Source organism: Panthera leo, chromosome C2 (assembly GCF_018350215.1).
Source record: "Panthera leo isolate Ple1 chromosome C2, P.leo_Ple1_pat1.1, whole genome shotgun sequence".
Classification (NCBI taxonomy): Eukaryota; Metazoa; Chordata; class Mammalia; order Carnivora; family Felidae; genus Panthera; species Panthera leo.
Window position 1 is genome coordinate 889,366 of NC_056687.1, and position 18,640 is coordinate 908,005.

At 52.7% G+C, this 18,640-nt stretch overlaps 1 protein-coding gene across 15 annotated transcripts in view; it reads right to left on the bottom strand.

Moving 5' to 3' along the window:
• Positions 1 to 18,640, bottom strand: part of PCBP3 (poly(rC) binding protein 3) — a 274,553-nt gene that overhangs the window by 27,651 nt on the left and 228,262 nt on the right. For 13 of the 15 annotated variants that reach the window (XM_042954562.1, XM_042954561.1, XM_042954560.1 and 10 more), the window contains 6 exons: positions 4,020 to 4,122; positions 3,548 to 3,702; positions 2,357 to 2,380; positions 1,512 to 1,544; positions 1,071 to 1,187; positions 27 to 158 (listed from right to left, as the gene is read on the bottom strand). In XM_042954562.1, coding sequence (XP_042810496.1) covers positions 27 to 158; positions 1,071 to 1,187; positions 1,512 to 1,544; positions 2,357 to 2,380; positions 3,548 to 3,702; positions 4,020 to 4,041 — 483 coding nt within the window. In that variant the 5' untranslated portion in view covers positions 4,042 to 4,122. The remainder of the gene's footprint in view (positions 1 to 26; positions 159 to 1,070; positions 1,188 to 1,511; positions 1,545 to 2,356; positions 2,381 to 3,547; positions 3,703 to 4,019; positions 4,123 to 18,640) is intronic. The other 2 variants (XM_042954554.1, XM_042954564.1) reach the window with 1 other exon arrangement.

Consider the following 18,640-nt stretch of genomic DNA (forward strand, 5'->3'; position numbering starts at 1 on the left):
CCAGCAGCCGGAGAAGGTTCTGTTACCTCCCTGATCTCCTTGATCTTGGAGCCGCCTTTGCCGATCAGGGACCCACACTGGCTGGCGGGGACCACCAGCCTCAGCGTCACCGGGGGCTTGCTGGTGGCAGGGCTGTTGCTCATAGAGTTAATGATATCCTGGGGAGGGAGAAAGACACGTGTGGGCCTACACAGCATGCCGCATACACGCCAGTGAGCGCAAAGGCCAGGCTCGGTGAGAAAGCACCCGAATATGCTCCAGAGGCTGGCGGGGCAGGGTTCCTGCCCCCAGGGGCACAGGGGCAGCGGGGGCAGCGAGAGGACGAGTGTGGGGACTCAAGTGTCCCCAGATGGAGGCGCCTGGCACACACACCGTGGCAAACGGCTGAGCGTCCAGAGGAAGGACACAGTGGACGGACTGGTGGATTGCAGAGGCTTGAAGGCCAGTCAGGCTCGGGAGGACAAGCAAGGAGAGGACAGCCGGATCTGCAGAAGGGGACCCACACGTGCCAATCACTCGCAGACACGCAGGTCGTGGCTGCCGTGGTGCTGCCGTGGACAGGGCGAGACGCAGATCCCGATGGCACCCGGACTCGGGCCCCGCTTTGTCCTCAAGGCTGGGCAGGGCACGAAGGGCCTTGGACAGGCAGGGAGGCGCGTTTTGGACAGAAAAACTTAACTCCCTGGCTTGACCACCTTCTGAATAAAAATACCGAATGCATCTCTGAATAACTTTTGGCAAGTTGAACAATATTGGAAACACATGAAAACCTTGATTTAACTCACTGACAGGGCGCATAGACGTGCCACAGACACGCAAGTGTATGCGTGTTTATACGCGTCCACGGGAGAGTCCACGGGTCCCCCCGTGGCCAAGCGCACGTGCCAGGGCAGCAGCCGCGGGGCATGGCTGGGGCTCTCGCTCGGGGCCGGGCTCACGGACACGGAGCGTGACGGCTGGCCTGTCACCGGGTGGCCTGCGGCCACGGGAGCCCCCGGGCGGTGAGGAGGTGACGGGGCGAAGGGTTGTGCCTTGCCCCCTGCCGCGGGGTCTCTGGGGACACATCTCACCTCCTCAAACTTGTAGGCGATCATGGCAAAGGCCTTGAAGATGGCGTCGGTGGGGCCTGTGATGGTCACAATTCTTTCCGGGCAGTTTCCCTCAGAGATGTTGATCCTCGCGCCGCTCTGGAAGGAGGTGAGCACAGCCCGGATGGGGTTAGAGCCACGGGTGGAACCTGGCTGGGGCTTCCAGGCCTTCTGACAGCCATGTGCAAACCTCCACACTAAACGGTGAGGCCGTCCGGGGCCATCCTTCAGAGCAGGGTCGGCCACCGTGCCCCCTGCCGCCCCTGGACACAGAAGCCCTGACGCGGGGGCACACGTGGTGGAGGGAAGGGGCCTCTGAGCCGCCAGGGGTGGCCTGGCCGGGGCTCCCGCAGGACAGGACCGCTGGCCTCGCTCCTCCCCCCTGCCCGCAGATGGGACGCCGCCGAGTGCCAGCCAGCTCACCTCTTCACGCATCTTTTTCACTGTCTCTCCTTTCTGGAATAAAGATTCAGAAAACAGTCAAGGCGTCGCTCCGAGGTTCCACCATGGGCGAGAGGCTCTGGCGTGGGAGTACGCAGGGCGCGGATGCCCGCCTTGTGCACCAGCGAGCAGCAGCCCTCACGGTGGGGCTAGAGCCTGACGCTGTGGCTCCCTGAGCCCCCGCCACAGCCCTGCGAGGGGCCCTTCGGGGAGGGGGGCCGGGGCGCCGGCTGGGCTCCTGCCCAGCTGTCTTCACAGCCCTCATCTTCGTCACAGGCAAAGCAGGGCCAGGCCAGGGCAGGTGCCCCGAGGCTCTCGTGGAAAGACCTGGACCTGGACGCCAGGGGGCCTGGAGACGGTCACAGGCCGACCACGGGAGGCGGTGCCTCACCCCAGCCTCTCCCACATGCTTGAGGCTTCCAAATCCACTCTTGCTTTCCCCGAGGCTCGTGTCTTTTATTTTGGAAGGGAGATTCCAGAGACACCACCACCCACTGGCCAGAGGGGAGACTGCTCTGGAGAATGCCAGTGAATCGTGCTCACTGGGCCCTCACGCCCGGGAAGAAGGACAGGCCGCAGGGCAGCGGGGCGGGCTGCTATGGTGACTGGCTGGGGCCTGGCCAGGACAGGGCCCGGGGACATCGCCTGCTGGGCTTTCAGAGAATCGTACGGGAGGCCCTGGACCGGCCTCGCGGGGACTCAGGATTCCGCTGGAATCCTCAGGGCGGGGCACACACCACCACGTGGCACGTCGCCCAGCACAGGCCCGGGGCCCTGGCACCTCCTCTCAGGGACCGCAGCACAGGCAGAGCTCGCTCAGTAGTTACCTTCCCGATGATGCTTCCAACTTCCTACGGGAAAAGAATCACACAAAGTTGATGTCATAGAGCAGCCGGGGGAAAGGCCCGTGACGGACACCGAGACCCGTCTGTGTTGGAGCGAGGACAGGGTGTCAGGACTGTCAGGAAGGAGCGCAGTCGGGCCGCCTGTGTGAGGCCCTGGGTCTGGGGGCTCCCGGGTGCCCGTCTGACCTTGGTTAGACTCAGGCCTTGCCTCTGACAGACACATGGACAAGCAGAAGCCAGCGGCCGGCTCCATACAATTAAGTCAGGAGGCATTTCTATGCTCTTAGGGCCTTAAGAAACCAGGAAAGAAACAGATAAAACACAAAATCTTCCCCAATTTTGTGATGTAAAGATAATTAAGCACTGCTACTTGCCTTTTCACGTTTTAAAAAAGGATGAGTACTCTATGTGACCCGACCCGGGCTTCTAACACCACCCCCCACTCATAAGAGTCAGGGTTCCCTGGAGAAACGGCTGGTTCCAGGACTGAGGCAGGCAAAGTGCGAGGGAGTCAGGAGGATACAGGGGCCAGCTTGGAGAGGCTCCCAGTGACCGAGTCAGGGTCAATACGGGCATCGACATGAGTAATGACACAATGGGAATAATCTGAATAAAGCAGCAAACTGAGTCCACGGAGACAGGAATGAATGAGCGGATGAATGAATGTGCTGGAGTCTGACAACAGTGGGGGCCCGCTGTGGGGAAGGACCAAAGGACCAGTGTCAGGCCCCTGATGCGAGAGCTCCTGTGACTCCGCTGCCAATGGTGAGGAAACATCAGGAAAGCCTCCTTGAGGAAGGATGGAAGGAGATGCCCCCAGGCTGAAGATGAGGCATGTCCGGGATGTGGAGGCCTGAATACCCTGACCCCCCACGCGTCCTATCGTGAAGGGCAGGGCCGGGGCGACGGGTGGCCCGAACGGGGCCCGAGGTCGGGTGGCTGGGATGCATCAGTGTTGGCATCCTGACGTGGATGGGACACTATGCCCTTGTTTGTAGGGAACGCACACTCAGGTGTCCAGTGACAGGACATCAGGTCACAAGTACCCTCAAGGGTCTCCAGGAGAAACATGCTTTGGAGCGGGCTGTCACCGCTTTGTAAACCTGAGGTTGCCCAGGGCACACCCTCCCCTGCCTCCCAGCTGGTGGGACGCAGTGGCCTTGGGCTCTGTACCTTCCCATGCATCAGCAGACGGATTGTCAGGGTCACGTTCAGGCCGCCTTCTGAGACCTTCGACTCCATCTTTCTCCCAAAATGCGGCTGGGGGTAGTGGCTCAAGGTGCCGAGGGCGCCGTGAGGAAGGACAGATGGGGCCCAGATGGTGTCACCTGGAAAGAGAAGGCACGGCTGCTGCCGAGAACACCGTCAGTGGCCACCACAGGTCGGGGTGTCCTGGCCTACAAGGGCCTTTGGTCTCTGGAGGGGCGAGGGGGTACGGGTGGGTGGTGGGACAGGTCGAGGGAGGGTGCCGCCCTCACTCCTGCTCTGGTGACACACCAATGTTCACGGGGGGCAAAGGCTCCGGGAGGGCGGCCCAGTCAGCCAGAAGGTGCGGTCCTGGGACCCACCCTGCCTGACCTGCTGGGGCTTGGGGCACATGGCGGTGGGGGACACAGGTTGGTGGGGAAACCTGGCAGGGACTGACCCAGGCCCCGCCGCTGACTCATGTGTGACCCCGGCAGGTCACGCAAGCCCTCTGGCCTCAGCTTCCGCCTCTGCACCGAGGGAAACAGGAACAGCCCTCTCCCCTGGAGAGGAAAAGGGGTCAAGTGAGCCCTGGGATCCTCGCGTGGGTCTGCAGTGTCCGTTCTGTTCTGCTATTATGTTAGTTCTGTGCAAACCCCATCACATCCGTGCCAGAAGCCCCGCCCTCTGGCTGTGACCCCCTAGCCCTTAAAAAGCCAGGACATTACAGGTATTGGTGTTTCCCGTGTGCTTAGAGTCAAGGTTCCTTGGTAATCCCCGTCTCTAAAGTGGATCTAGTGTCTATTAACTAAGCTACTGAATGGCTGATGCTCTGGCATTATATTATTACAAAGTCTTTCCAGAAGATGCTTTAGGTATCACTATTCTACATCTAATTTCTGCAGACAATGGGTCCAGCGCTTCATCCCCCCGATATAATTAAGGCTTCACTTTATGATTTACAGGCACTCATGATGACAGTAGGCCTGCAGGGCCCGTGGGAAGAGTGACCAGACTGTCCTGCCGTAGCCCTTCTCAGGGAGGGCCCAGGTTCTCCTCCAGGCTGGACCATAGCATACCGGGTGGTCTCAGAGACGGGCGCCAGTGAGGATGAGAAATGTGGGTCAGGCGGGCCAGGAGAGGGGCACAGCCAGGGGCGGGGGCAGGACTGGGAAGGGTCTCAGGACAGACGGAGAGGCCTGCAGAACCGGAACCAGGCCGGGCGCTCACCGGACCTGATGCTCTGCAGGCAGCAGGGGTCCTAGAGGTGGGCCATTTGGGTGGCCTTCCTGGGGGGGGCATCAGTCAGGGCAGCACACGGAAGCCGGAGAGCCGCCTGCCTGCCTGCACACAGGGGGGTCTCGGGGTGCAGGCTGTGGGGATGTCACAGGGTGTGGGGAAGTCGCCGGGCACTGGGGTCCCACAGGTGTCAGGGAGGAGCGAGAATGAGGGGAGGGCAGGACAGGACACGGGGCACGAGCAGCCCCCATAGGAGGGGGCAGGGCCCTAGTGTCTGGCATGAGGATGCCACCTGGAGGACAGAGGGAAAGAGGCCTGGCAGGGGGAGGTTCTGGATGACCTGGGGCCCAGGGGCTCCCAAGAGGGGCACCGGGAAGACCCCGCAGAATAGAGAGTGTCCCACATACACCTGCCCGAGTGCCCACCCGGGAGTAGGCGGGGCTGGCTGGGCCGTGAAGGACGAGGCCGGGGGACTCCGGGTGAACTCGGCCAGCACTCCCCACATACAGCCCCACGCTAGGTCTGAGGCCCTCAGGAACAGAAGTCCTGCGTGTGCCGCCCACCCGGGCGTCTGGACACCAGCCCTCCGATGTAAGCCATGAGGACGTGAGGCTCTGTCCAATTACAGGAGAGACCACAAGTTAAAAAAGCAAGACTTCCCTTTAACCTTCTAGGTTTTGGGGGGTACAAAAATATTTTTTTCCTCATCAAAACATTTCTGCTGAAAAATATGCTGCAAGGAAAATACAAAAATAAAGCACAGAAACCGCACATTCTCACTCTCTGGGTGATGCGTGCAATCGATGTGTCCATACGACAGCCACTGACACATTTCCACACTCACAAATAGTGTGCTATTCTACCCGTGCAGATGTATCCACAGGTAACTTCAACAACTCTAACCATCAGTCCTAATTATGGATGATAAAACGATGCTTTTGAGCAACACGGATTCTGACACGAAGGCGTAGGGCGTAGCGAAGACAGGTTTTAAGAAGTCTATCTCCACCGTCCAACGTGGAAGCCACTACTGCTTGTGGCTATTCACCCCTGAAACAAGAAGCCCACGAGTCACGCGCTACGTGTTGAAGAGACGGCCCCGCGTGGCTGGTGGCTGCGCACGGGAGAGCACGGCAGAGGACGCTAGCGCCAGGGCACAGCTCTGTTGGACGGCGCGGCGCGTGTGGGCGCGTTGGCAGGTCTGGCTGGCAGAGGGCGCCTCGGAGGAAAGAGCCCAGGCAGGAGAGGAGACAACCCGGCTCAGATGATCCCAGGGGCACCGAAAACACACGGCGCCCCTCCTGCACAGCCTCCCTGCAGCGAGCTGAGGCACCAGCACCAACCGGGCAGATCGTGTGCTGGCCAGGCGGGGATGCACGGCCTCCTTTGTAATTAGAAACATCTCCCGCGTCGGGGGGACAGCGGGGCCCCACGGCCTCCATTACGCAAATGTTTCCAGCCCTCGGTGGAGAAAGTGGGTCAGCGAGGGCCAGCGGGCCTTCAGGCTCCAGGCTGTCGACTGCCATCAGTCACACAGGCCAGTGAGCTGCTGCAGAGGCCAGTGCCTTCCTCTGTCACGTGGCCGACAGTGAGCAGCAGTGCCCTCTGCAGACTGCTGGGGACGAGGAGCAGCCCCCGGTGGTAGTTAAAGTCAACTGCGACTCAGTGCCCTTGACCCTGAAGAACCCACCCTGTGTCAGCGGCCGAGGGACCTGCGCTGGGGGATCCCCCAGGGTCATGACTTCTGGCAGATGGGGGGCCGTCCTCTGGCCATCCTGCTGGGCCCTTGGACACCAGTTCATCAGGGGCGGCCCCCCAGAGTGCCCGGGCCTACGCCCATCTCAGGGGCCACCCCTGCAGCAGAGTCCAGGGGCAGTACTGGGGGCTGCCCCTGAGTGCACAGCAGCGCTCAGGTCACACTCACCCAAAACCAAATTGACGGGAAATCTGCCAGAAAGAAATCTCTTTGTGTGACTCACTCGTCCCCACACGCGGCGTTCCAGAAGGCAGATCTCTTGTGCCAGCAAGGACCCCACCTTGTGTTCTGTGCATGCTGGGAACTTAGTATATTTGTAATTCACCTAGTGGGAGGGAGAGGAGACACAGGCACGGTCCCCTGCAGGGCCGAGGACGGACCCTCCCCTTCTTTCCCGGCTGAACCGGCCGGAGGAGGCCGGTCGGGTTGCCTGTGCCGACACCGTCCGCAGATGTGCCTTGGCTGAAACAGCCCACGCCTGACCCCCACAGCCAGGCACAGCCGACGTGAGCCACCATGGCACGTCTGACCCAGCCAGCCTTCCCAGTCATCCGTCTGTTTGTCTCTGCGCTCTTGCCTTCCAGCTACAGGCCCAAACCTGGGGGTTCAGTATCTCCCCTCTCCGGCCCTCATCGCATTCATTAGCAGATCCCAACACACGGATGCAGAGTTAATGAATTCATCTTTTCTAGTTTCTTACGGAAAAGCCTGATGGCATCAGTTTAAAACCTTAGTTCTTACCTAATATGGGTGTCTAGTTCTATAAAATTTCTCTCTGCATGTGGCTTTAGCGGCATCCCACCAATTTTGATGTTTGTGCTTTTTTCACTCATTTCAAAATGCTTTTCAAATTTCTTTTTCTTTTTTGATTCATGGGAAATTGTGAAGTATGTTACTGAATTTTCAAGTACTTGGAGATATTCTAGAATATCTTTCTCTTGTTGATCTCTAGTTAAACCTGTTATGGTTAGAAAACACACCTATGACACCTGAGATCCTTCCTGTATACTAAGACCTGCTTATGGACCGACCATGGTCTGTCCTGGTAAACGTGCACTCTTGTGTTGGGGGGAGCGTTCTCGAAGCCCGGGGTAGCACCGCCAGTCCTCCGTGGTCCTGTCCCGTTCTGGGGGCGCTGGGGACGCACCTCCTTCCTGCACCCCAAGCTCTGTCATCAGCATTGCACGGTCTAGCGCCGTTGCCTTCGGTGGATGGACTGACAGACTCCTTTGTCATTGTGAGAGACTTCTTTATGTCCGGCCATGTTCTCAGCTCTGAAATTTTCTTTGTCTGTTATTAGTGTAGTGACCCAGCTTTCTTCTGATTGGTGTAGCATGGCGTATCTCCTTCCATCTTTTATTTTTAACCTATTTGTGTCTTTACATTTAAAGTGAGTTTCTTGCAGGCAGTTGAACCTTGCCTTTTTATCTTATTCGACAATCTCTGCTTTTTAACGAGGGGTGTTTTGACCAATGACAGTGACTGTTGAGGTGGTCGAGTTTGAAGCCATCATTCTACTATTTGTTTTCTATTTTTACCATCTGTTCTCTGTTCCCCCACTTCTTTTTTTTATTAAATTTATTTATTTATTTTGAGAGGGAGAGTGCAAGTGGGGGAGAGGCAGAGAGAGAGAGAATCCCAAGTAGGCTCCACACTGTCAGCACAGAGCCCTGTGCGGGGCTTGAACTCATGAACGGTGAGATCACGACCTAAGCCGAAATCAAGAGTCAGGTGCTTAACTGACTGAGCGACCCAGTCGCCCCTGTTTCCCCATTTCTATTGTTTTTTCCCTCTGCCATCTTTGGAATGAACCGCATACATTTATTTCATGATTCCGCTTTTACCTCCTTTGTTCACTTCTTAGTTACAACTCTCTGTTTTGTTACCTTAGCGGTTGTTTTGGGGCTGACGCTGCTCACGTTTAATTCATCACAGTGCAGTCCGACTGCCACTTAGTGGTGTGTAAAGACCTCACGTGGGTTGGTAACTGTGCCTCTGTCTCCCCTCTTGTCCTCTGCACCATTGCTGTGGCATACTTTGGTTCTCCTAGGTTATAAACCAACATTACAATTTCTCATGTAAACACTCAATTATCTTCTAAAAGAACTTAGAGGCAGATGCCTGGGGGACTCAGTCCGTTAAGCCTCTGATGCTTGATTTCAGCTCAGGTCATGATCTCACGGTTCGTGGGATCGACTTCTGTGTTGGGCTCCGTGCTCGTAACATGGAGCCTGCTTGGGATTCTCCCTCCTCTCAGAATAAAAAACATTAAAAAGAGGGGTTTAGAGGATAAGAAAAGAACAACTTCATACTTACCCATGTGATGCCCATCCCTTGGTGTAGACTCAGATTTCTAGCTGCTCCCATTTTTCTTCTACGTGAAGCATTTCCCTTAATAATTCCTAATAATTTTTGTAGCGCGAGCGTGCTGGTGGTCATGTTGAGTCTGTTTCCGTAGGTGTGGACGGCGTGCGTCACTGTCGCTCAGCGTGAAGGAGTCTCACCCGCCCGGAGCCCCGGGGCCGCAGCGCTCTCTCCGGGCCCGACGCCCTGCCTAGGCTGCTGGCGGGGAGAAGCCCACCGCGCCCTCTTCCTTTCTCCCTCTGTCACATGCCCTCTTCCACAGCACACTCGGGGGCTTCTCGTAACCGCTGGCTTTGAACGGTTCACTCGCCACGTGCCTTCTGGCGGTCTCCGTTGCTCGTTCAAACACACTCCTGGCCCTGCCTCTCCCCGCTTCCAGGGCCCCCAAACGCATGTCTGTTGGCCGCTTGGAGTTGAGCCAAGCTCCCCGATGCTCTGTTCGCTTCCTCCTGCCCTCCGTCTGTGTCTCGCACGGACAGGTTCTACTTCTGTCCGGGAGTTGACTCATCTTCTGCTCTGCAGCTCCCGCTCTGTGGCTAAACCCACCCAGGGCACTTTCCATCTCAGATCCTGGACTTTTCACCCCAGAAACTCAACCTGCGTCCTTTGTCGTGTCTTCCACGTCCCCATTTAACGCACTTGACCCTTTGCTTCTTGAACATGCGGTTTACAGTTTTGATAATGGCTTCAACGTCCACGTCCCACAGGTGTACAACTGTCACCGCCGAGTCTAGGTCAGGGAGGGGAACACCGAGCGGGGGGAGCACAGACCACCGCTGGCTGTGACGAGAGCTCTTTCTCCGTGGCTCAGCGGACAGGTGCTCTCTCCGCGGGCCTCGGTCGGACCTGGTCTCCCGGGGCCGCACGGCCAGCCAGCCGGGAACCGGGGACATGGGAGAGCTGCCTCGCCGGAGCCCGTAGACCGAGCCACCTCTTCCAGCTCGGCCGCTCTCTCCGTCCCGTGTGTGGGCGCACGGCTGGGGTGCGAGGGCAGAAACGGTTTGATCTGTAATCGACAGTCCGGATCCGAAACTCCCTGGCTTCCAAGTGCACGGGAGACAGAAATCCATCCCAAACTGCTTTGTGCGGCCGGTCTGGGGCCGCTGCCGGCGGGAATCCTGGAACCCACATTAAGGGAAGCTGCGGGTGAGGCTGGGCTGCAGGAGCAAGAACTGGCGATGGGAGGCCACGGCGTGCTCCGTTCGCTCCCGTGGGGAAAGCCTGGGGACGAGGCCCCCGCGAAGGCTCCAGACACACACAGCTCGTGTCTCCTGCCGCCAGGCGGGGACAGACCGCTCCCGGAGTCCCGGACTCCGGCCGCCCGGCGTGGGTCGTGGGCCGGGGGCTGAGATGCCGGGTCACGTGGCCCGGACTCTGCGCGGGACCCGCCGCTCCGTGCGGAGCGCCTCCAGAGTAAGTGGGCCCCCTGGTTGGAGCTGGCCTCACTCACTCAGCAGCCTTCGTGTGCGGCATCTGTCGTAAGGGCACCCCGCTCTTCAAAGGTGCTCGCCCTTCAGTGCCAGGCCGGGGAGAATCTGGGGACGAGGGCGAGGGTCGTGATACTGTCGTGCTCTGTGTCCGGGCGAGCCCTGCGGGCACTGAACGGCTCTTCCCTCACCAGGCCGAGGAGCACTCCCACAGCACGCATCTGTGGCCGTGGCACCACCTGCACCGTGGGAGAGGGGGCGGCCGTGACCGGGCTGCTTGCCTGCAGTCGTGAGGCCAGCGCACAGCACCAGATCCGTGGGCGCTGCTGCAGGAGTGGGGCTGGGGGTGCCGGGAGGTCAGCGGAGGGGCTGATACGACACCGGGGGAGCAGGTAGAGTCCCCACGCTGCCACGCTGCCCGTGGGGACTGCTGGGTCGGCCCACGCTAACAGCCAGACTTTCTGCTCCTCGGCTCCCGTGCGGGCCAGTCTGCAGCCAGAGGGGCCCCCTGAGTGGGGCTCCCGGGAAGCCAGACCCCCTGCTCCCCACCTGCGTGGCTGGAGCACGTCTTGGCAGGGGAGGCACGAGGAGGGAGGTGAACAGGAAAGTCCTCACAATTGCTAAACCGACCCCAGGCTCTGTGTCACGTGATGACTTCTCTCTAGTCAAGGGGAACACAAAGCGGAAGGTGTTGGTATCTGTGCTGAGGCCCGGGCAGCCCAGGGGGCTCATGCTCCGCGGCCCGCAGCCCCTCACAGCTTCCCTGGCAGCACTCGCTTTGTCTGCAAAGACGGAGCGGACCCAGGTGGGGACACGCAGGAAGCAAACATGCCAGGGTCACCCGATGTGCACACGTGACAGTCATCCGTGTCTAGATTCTGTCCACATGCGATGCAGTCATTAACATTTCCCTTTAAATCCAGGACGGCTTTAGGAAGTCGGCCGCGGTCTGTACTCAGGAGGCCGGCAGATGCCGGCAGATGCCGACAGTACACGGGGTGCTGACGCGAGCATCAGCAACAGGGAAGGTGCCCGGGAACGCTCGCTGAGGGCCCTTCCCTGGAGGCCTGCTCCCCAGCCACACAGCCCGCCCACTGTCCTCTGCACGGACACGCTGCGTGTGCACGGCACAAGAGCCGGGCCGTTGGGATGGCACCCCCACGGGGGGAGCTCTGGCCTGCCGGCCCCTGGAGCCCTCCTCTGTCCTCTGGCTGGACCTGTCCTTGCTGGTTGGCACCTGCCGATGCCTCTACTTCTGACGCTCTATGAGGTAAAGGACCTGCCCGGGGCATGTGGACGGGCGGGGCCCACACAGCCGGCCCCGGCATCCGCGCTCTTGACAGAAATGCCTTAAAGAGGGGCGGCGAGGCATCTTGCCTCCGGGAAGACGGAGCACAGCACCTTCCCCTAATGACAACGAAAACTCTGGGTACTACGTATAGAGCGAACACAGGAAGATGCCGAAAAGTTGAGAGAAAGAGACAGCAGCACACCGGCGGGCCACAGAGTGACATGGTGCCGAATTTCCGGCTTTCTCTTTGCGTCTTGACCTCAGACTTGGGGGAGGAGACCAGCAACCTGGAGACACCAATGGACACGGTCCAAAAAAAAGCATCAGCAAAGCCCACTGCCTCCCGCAAAAGGACAGCAAAGACAGCCCAGCAAGAACGAACACTTGAGACAATAATGACTCCGCTCCAGCAGCCCCACCAATGCCAGGAGAGGCTGAGTGGCGGGCCTCGCCAGGCCGGAACGATGCTCTCTAATACCATACTGGGTATCAGCGGAGGGGCGGGGGAGCAGGGACCTCATCCCCGCCGGGCAGGAACAGGCCGCTCTACCCCGTGGTGCCCTGGCCAAGGAGGTGTCAGCGGAGGCCCAGTGGGGAGCTACGACTCTCACCCGCCACAAGTGACGGGAGGCTCCTCAATCTCCAGGTACCAAGAGAGGGGCGCCTGCACCCCCACGCCCTCCTGTAAGTAATGAGGCAGCACCCTCCGTTTCCTTGCTGGAGTAGTGTCGAAGGCAACCAGGGGAAACAGGAGGTTTGGGTAATAGTCGGGTTCGCGACATAATATCCAAAATATCTAGGTTTCACACCAAGGACCAGAGAGATCTCAAGCTAAATGGAAGATGATCAGCAGACACCAACACTGAGATGACAGAGATGTTAGAACTGTCTGACAAAATTCCAAAGCAGTCATGATAAAAATGCTTCAATAAGCAATTAAGAATATTTTTAATCAAATGAAAAAAATATAAAGTCTCAGCAGAGAAGCAAAATTCTCACCAAAAAAAAAAAAAAAAAAAGGAAGATATAAAGAACTAAATAGAAATGACAGTACTGAAAAATACGGCAGAGGAATGAAGGGGTCCAAGGAAAGAACCAGTGAACTGTGAGAATAATTTTCATCTGAATATTAGAGTGAAAATAGACTTGAAAAAAAGAGAATCGGGTGCCTTATCTGCCATAAGTTGCAGATATAATGTAGTATCTGGAGCAACCTGTAAAAGGCTACACAAAGAGGTATACTCAAAAACACTATCAACAAACCAAGACGGAATTAAAAAAGAAATTCAGAAACCCACAGGAAGGCAGCAAGTAAGAAAACAAACCAAACACAGAGAGAAAAAACCAGAAAACAAAATATAAAACGGCAGGGGCACCTGGGTGGCTCAGCTGGTCGAGCATCTGACTTTGGCTCAGGTTATGACCTCCTGGTTCGTGAGCTCAGTCCCTACACTGGGCTCTCTGCTGTCAGCGCAGAACTTGCTTCAGATCCTATGTTCTCTCTCTCTGCCCCTCCCCTGCACGATCTTGCTCTGTCTCAAAAGTAAATAAACATTTTAAAAAAATAAATAAAATGGCAAGTTTAAGCCCTAACATCCCCCAACTTATACGAAATATAGTCTAAATACACCAATTAAAAAACAGACAATGGCAGAGTAGATTAAGAAATGCGACTCAGTCATACGCTGCCTATAAGAAACTCACTTCAAATAGGGCAATATAAGTAGATTGAAATAAAAAATCATGGAAAGAGTTGTGTCATGTAACCATTAATCAAAAGAAAGCAGGAGTGGTTATATCAATACCAGATAATAAGAAGGGTTGGCAAGGATGTGAAGAAAAGGGAACCCGTGCACTGTTGGTGGGAACGTAACTGGTGCAGCCACTGTGGAAAACGGTATGAAGCTTCCTCAAAAAATTAAAAGTAGAAATACCATGTGATCCAATAATTCCACTTCTGAGTATCTGAAGAAAATCAGAACACCCATTCAAAGAGATATATGCGCCCCCAGGCTTATTGCAGCATTATTTACAATAGTCAAGACACGGAAGGAAGCTGAGTGTCCACTGATGGATACGTGGATAAAAAAGATGCGGTATACGTACACCGTGGGATGTTACTCAGCAACACGGAAGAATGAAATCTAGTCATTTGTGACAATGTGGATGGACCTTGCGAGTATTACGTTAAGTGAAATAAGTCCGAGAAAAACAAATACTGTATGACTTCATGTATGTGTGGAATCTAACAAACAAGGCAAACAAACAAAATAATAAAGAAATAAATTCATACATACAGGAAACAAATTGTCAGTTCCCAGAGAGGGGAGGACTGGAGCGGGGGAACCAAACTAAGGGAAGGAGATTAAGAGGTACACTCTTCCAGTTATAAAATAGATAAGCCAAGGGGATGTAAAGTATAGCATAGGGAGTATGGTCAGTAACATTGTAAAAATGGCATGGTGACTAATCATGTGGATAATTTTGTAACATACAGAAATCTTAAATCCAAAAAAATGTAAACCTATTAATCAAATTAAGTATTAAAACTATTCTGTACACCTGAACCTAATAAGATATTATATCTAAACTATACTTCAATTAAAAATAGACTTGAAAGCGTCAAAAATTGTCAGAGACAGGGACATTATAAAATGATAAAAGGATCAATCCACGAGGAAGCAATAGCAATCCTAAATGTGTACGAATCAAATGCCAGAGCTGTGAAATATATGAAACAAAAACTGATAGAACAAAAAGGAACAATATACATATCCACAATTATAGCTGAAGATTTCACTACTCTATCTCAACAATGGGAAGAACCAGGCATAAAACCAGCAGGGATAGAGAAGAACTCACAGCACCATCAATCGGTAGGACCTAGTCAACATTCATAGAACACCGTCTCTGACAACAGAAGAATACACGTTCTTTTCAAGCACCCACAGAAAATATACTAACACAGTATTTGTTCACCATAAACAGTTTGTTCACCATAAAACAAACCTCAACAAGTTGAAAATAATTAAAATCATATAGTGTGTGCTCTGATCACAACTAGCTCAAACTAGAAATCAGTAACAGAAAGATAGCAGGAAAATCTTGAAGTACCTGGGAACTAAAACAACGCACATCCAAATACTCCTAGGGAAAAAAGAGGAAATCTCAAGGATCAAAAAAAAAATACATTGACCTGAATGAAAATAAAAATAATCACACCAAAAATCGTGGGACACAACAGAAGCAGTGCCTACAAGAAAGCTTGTGGCACAAAACACATACATTGGAAAAGAGAAAAAAAAGTCTCAAATCAATAATCTAAGCTCTAATTTTAAGACTCTAGAGAAAGAAGAACAAAATAGATACAAGCAAACAGAAGGAGGGAAGAAAGAAATCACTGAAATTATAAACAGAAAAATTAAAGAAAATCAATGAAATCAAGAGCTGATTCTTTGAAAAGATCAATGAAATTGACAGACTTATACAAAGAGTGACAAAGAAAAAAAAAGTTAGACAAAATAATACAAAGAATGAAACAGCAGCTATCACAAAGAGCCTGGTAGACATCACAGGGATAAGGGATACTAAGAACAACTCAACACAAATAAATTGACTTAGACAAACTGACCTCTTTCTGGAAAAAGACAAACTACCCCAAATCATTCCATATGAAATAGACAATTTGCATAGCCCTACATTAGTATTATGAAATTGAATTCATAGTTTTACAACTCCAAAAAGAAATCTCCAGGCCCAGATGGTTTCACTGCAGAATTCTACCAATAGTTTTATTTATTTAAAAAAATTTTTTTAACGTTTTTTATTATTTTATTTTTGAGACAGAGAGAGACAGAGCATGAACAGGGGACGGGCAGAGAGAGAGGAAGACACAGAATCTGAAACAGGCTCCAGGCTCTCAGCTGTCAGCACAGAGCCCGACGCGGGGCTCAAACTCACGGACCGTGAGATCATGACCTGAGCCGAAGTCGGATGCTTAACCGACTGAACCACCCGGGCGCCCCTCTACCAATAGTTTTAAGAAGAATTAACACCAATTCTACATAATCTCCTTCAGAAAATAGAAGGAAAAAAGGCACATTTTATGAAACTACTATTACCCTGGTACAAAAATCAAAGTGTACAAGAGAAAACAAAAACTGCCTTCAAGAATATAGGTCAAAAATCCTTTAAAAACATTAGCAAATAGAATTCAGCAAAATATAAGAATTATACTCTATGACCATTCTTCTAGTGATGTAAGGCTGCTTTACTGTTTGAAAATCAATTAATGTAATTGATCATATTAATAGACTAAAGAAGAATACTGCATGATCACATCAATGCATACAGAAAAGCATGTGACAAAATTCAACACTCATTCATTATAATAACTCTCAGGGAAAAAGCAGCAATAGAAGGGAACTTCCTTAACTTGATAAAGAGCATCTACAAATGCCCACGTCTAACATCACACTTAGGGCTGAACTTTTCCCCCTGAAGACAAGGAACAAGGCAAGGACGTCACCTCTCACCGCTGTGATTCAACATAACGCTGGAGCTCTAGCCAGTATGACAAGGCAGGAAAAGGAAGTAACAGGCACAGTGATGAGAAGGGAAAAAACCAAATTGTCCCTATTTGTAGATGACATGAAATGCTTACGTATAAACCAGCAAACCATGTGTAGGACCTTCATGATGAAAAGTACAAAATGCTGACGAAAGAAATGAAAGATCTAAATAAATGGAGAGACGTACCATGTTCATGAACTGTGATTCCTCACAGTAAGGATGTCAATTCTCTCCAAGTTAATATACAGTTTTAACATAATTCTTTTTTTTTTTAATGTTTATTTATTTTTGAGACAGAGAGAGACAAAGCATGAGCAGGGGAAGGGCGGAAAGGGAGAGAGAGAGGGAGACGTGGAATCCGAAACAGGCTTCAGGCTCTGAGCTGTCAGCACAAAACCTGACACAGGGTTCGAACCCGCAAACCGTGAGATCATGACCTGAGCCAAAGTCGGACGCTCAACCGACTGAGCCACCCAAGCGCCCCAGTTCTAACATAATTCTTATCAAAATTCCAGCAATAATTTCATGGATATAGGTAAGATTATTGTAATAGTTATATGAAAAAGCAAAGGAACTGCAAACAGCTAAAACAATTTTGACAAAGAAAAAATAAAGTGGAAGGAATCAGTCTCCCCAACTGTAAGACTTACTATTCGGTGGGGCACCTGGGTGGCTCAGTCAGTTACGCGTCTGACTTCAGCTCAGGTCACGATCTCGAAGTTCGCGAGTTCGAGCCCCGCATCAGGCCCTGCACAGACCGCTCGGAGCCTGGAGCCTGCTTCGGATTCTGTGTCTCCTTCTCTCTCTGCCCCTCCCCCACTTGTGCTCTGTCCCTCTCTGTCTCTCAAAAATAAATAAGTGTAAAAAAAGTTTTTTTTAAAAGACTTACTATTCAGCTACTGTAATCAAGACTGTATGGTACTGGCAGAGGGAGAGACATACAGATCAACGGAACAGCCAGAGAACCCAGAAATAGACTCACACAATTATGCTTGACTGAGTTTTGACAGCTGTAATAAGTAACAGTTCAAGGTGGGAAAGATAGCTTTTTCAACAAATGGTGCTGGAGCAACCGGATGTCCTTAGGCAATAATAATAATAATAATAATAATAATAATAATAACCTTTGACCTAAACTTCATACCTTATACAGAAACTAACTCAAAATGGACCACAGACTCATGTGTAAAATGTAAAGCTACGAAATTTCTGGGGGAAAAAAAGAAAAAATTCTAAAACATCCAGAGCAAGTCAGAATTCTTGGATTTGACACTAAAATCATTATATTCAAAAGGAAAAACTGATAAATCAGGCATTCCAGGAGAAAAAACCTTTGCTTTGCAAAAAAACCAAACCAAAACAAAACAAAAACATATTAAGAGGATGAAAAGGCAAGCCATAGATAGACTGGGAGAAAGTATTTGCAAACCACATTTCTGACAAAGAACTAGTTTCTAAAATATACTAAGAATGATCACACTAAATAGCAAAAACTCCAAATCCAATTAGAAAATAGGCAAAAGCTATGGTTATTTCACCGAAGAGAACATATAGATTTATAGATACAGAGGTGAAGATAGAGAGAGATGGCAAGTAAGCACCCGACACGGGTCCGCGACCGTCAGCCCCGGGGAAATGCAGCTTCAACCACGTGAGGCACCACCGCACACCCGTGAGAGCGGCTCGCATACAAAACGGTGACCACCGCACACGCGGGCACGGACGCAGACAAACCGGATCCCTCGCACGTGGCCGGCGGGACCGGAACACGGGGCGGCCGCTCTGGAGAGCAGTTGGTTGGGCAGCTTCTTAAAAACTGAACGTGCGCCTATCGGACCACTTAGTGATGGCACCCATGGGCATTTATTCCAGAAAAATGAACATTTTCATCCTCAAAAAAACCCGTACATGATGTTCACAGTGGCTTTAATTATTTGAACTCCCTCCAACCGGCAGTTGGTTCAATAGTCATGGGACGTGGGACATGTGCAGCAGCAACCGGGAAAGAACCCGGCGTGCGACAGTACTCAGCCGTAAGACAGAACACATGAGTGATCACTCAGCAACCGGGACGAACCTCCAGAGAATCAGGCCGAATGCAGTCAATCCCCAAAGATTACACACTGTGTGATCCCGTTATATAATGGTCTTGAAATGACGAAATGACAGAAGTGGGGAACAGGTTGTTGGTCTCCAGGACTAAGGAGGGGTGGGGACAGCGGGGCGACCCGTTAGGCTGTGGACAGGCAGCAAGGGGGTCCTTGCGGGGACGCAGTGTTCTGTATCAGCGTCAACACCCTGGCGGTGATACTCTCACCGCAGCTCTGCAAGATACCATCGAGGGAAACTGAGTAACGCGTGCGTGGAATCCCTCTGTGTTATTTCTTACAACTGCACGTGAATTAACAGTTACCTCAAGTACAAATTTAATT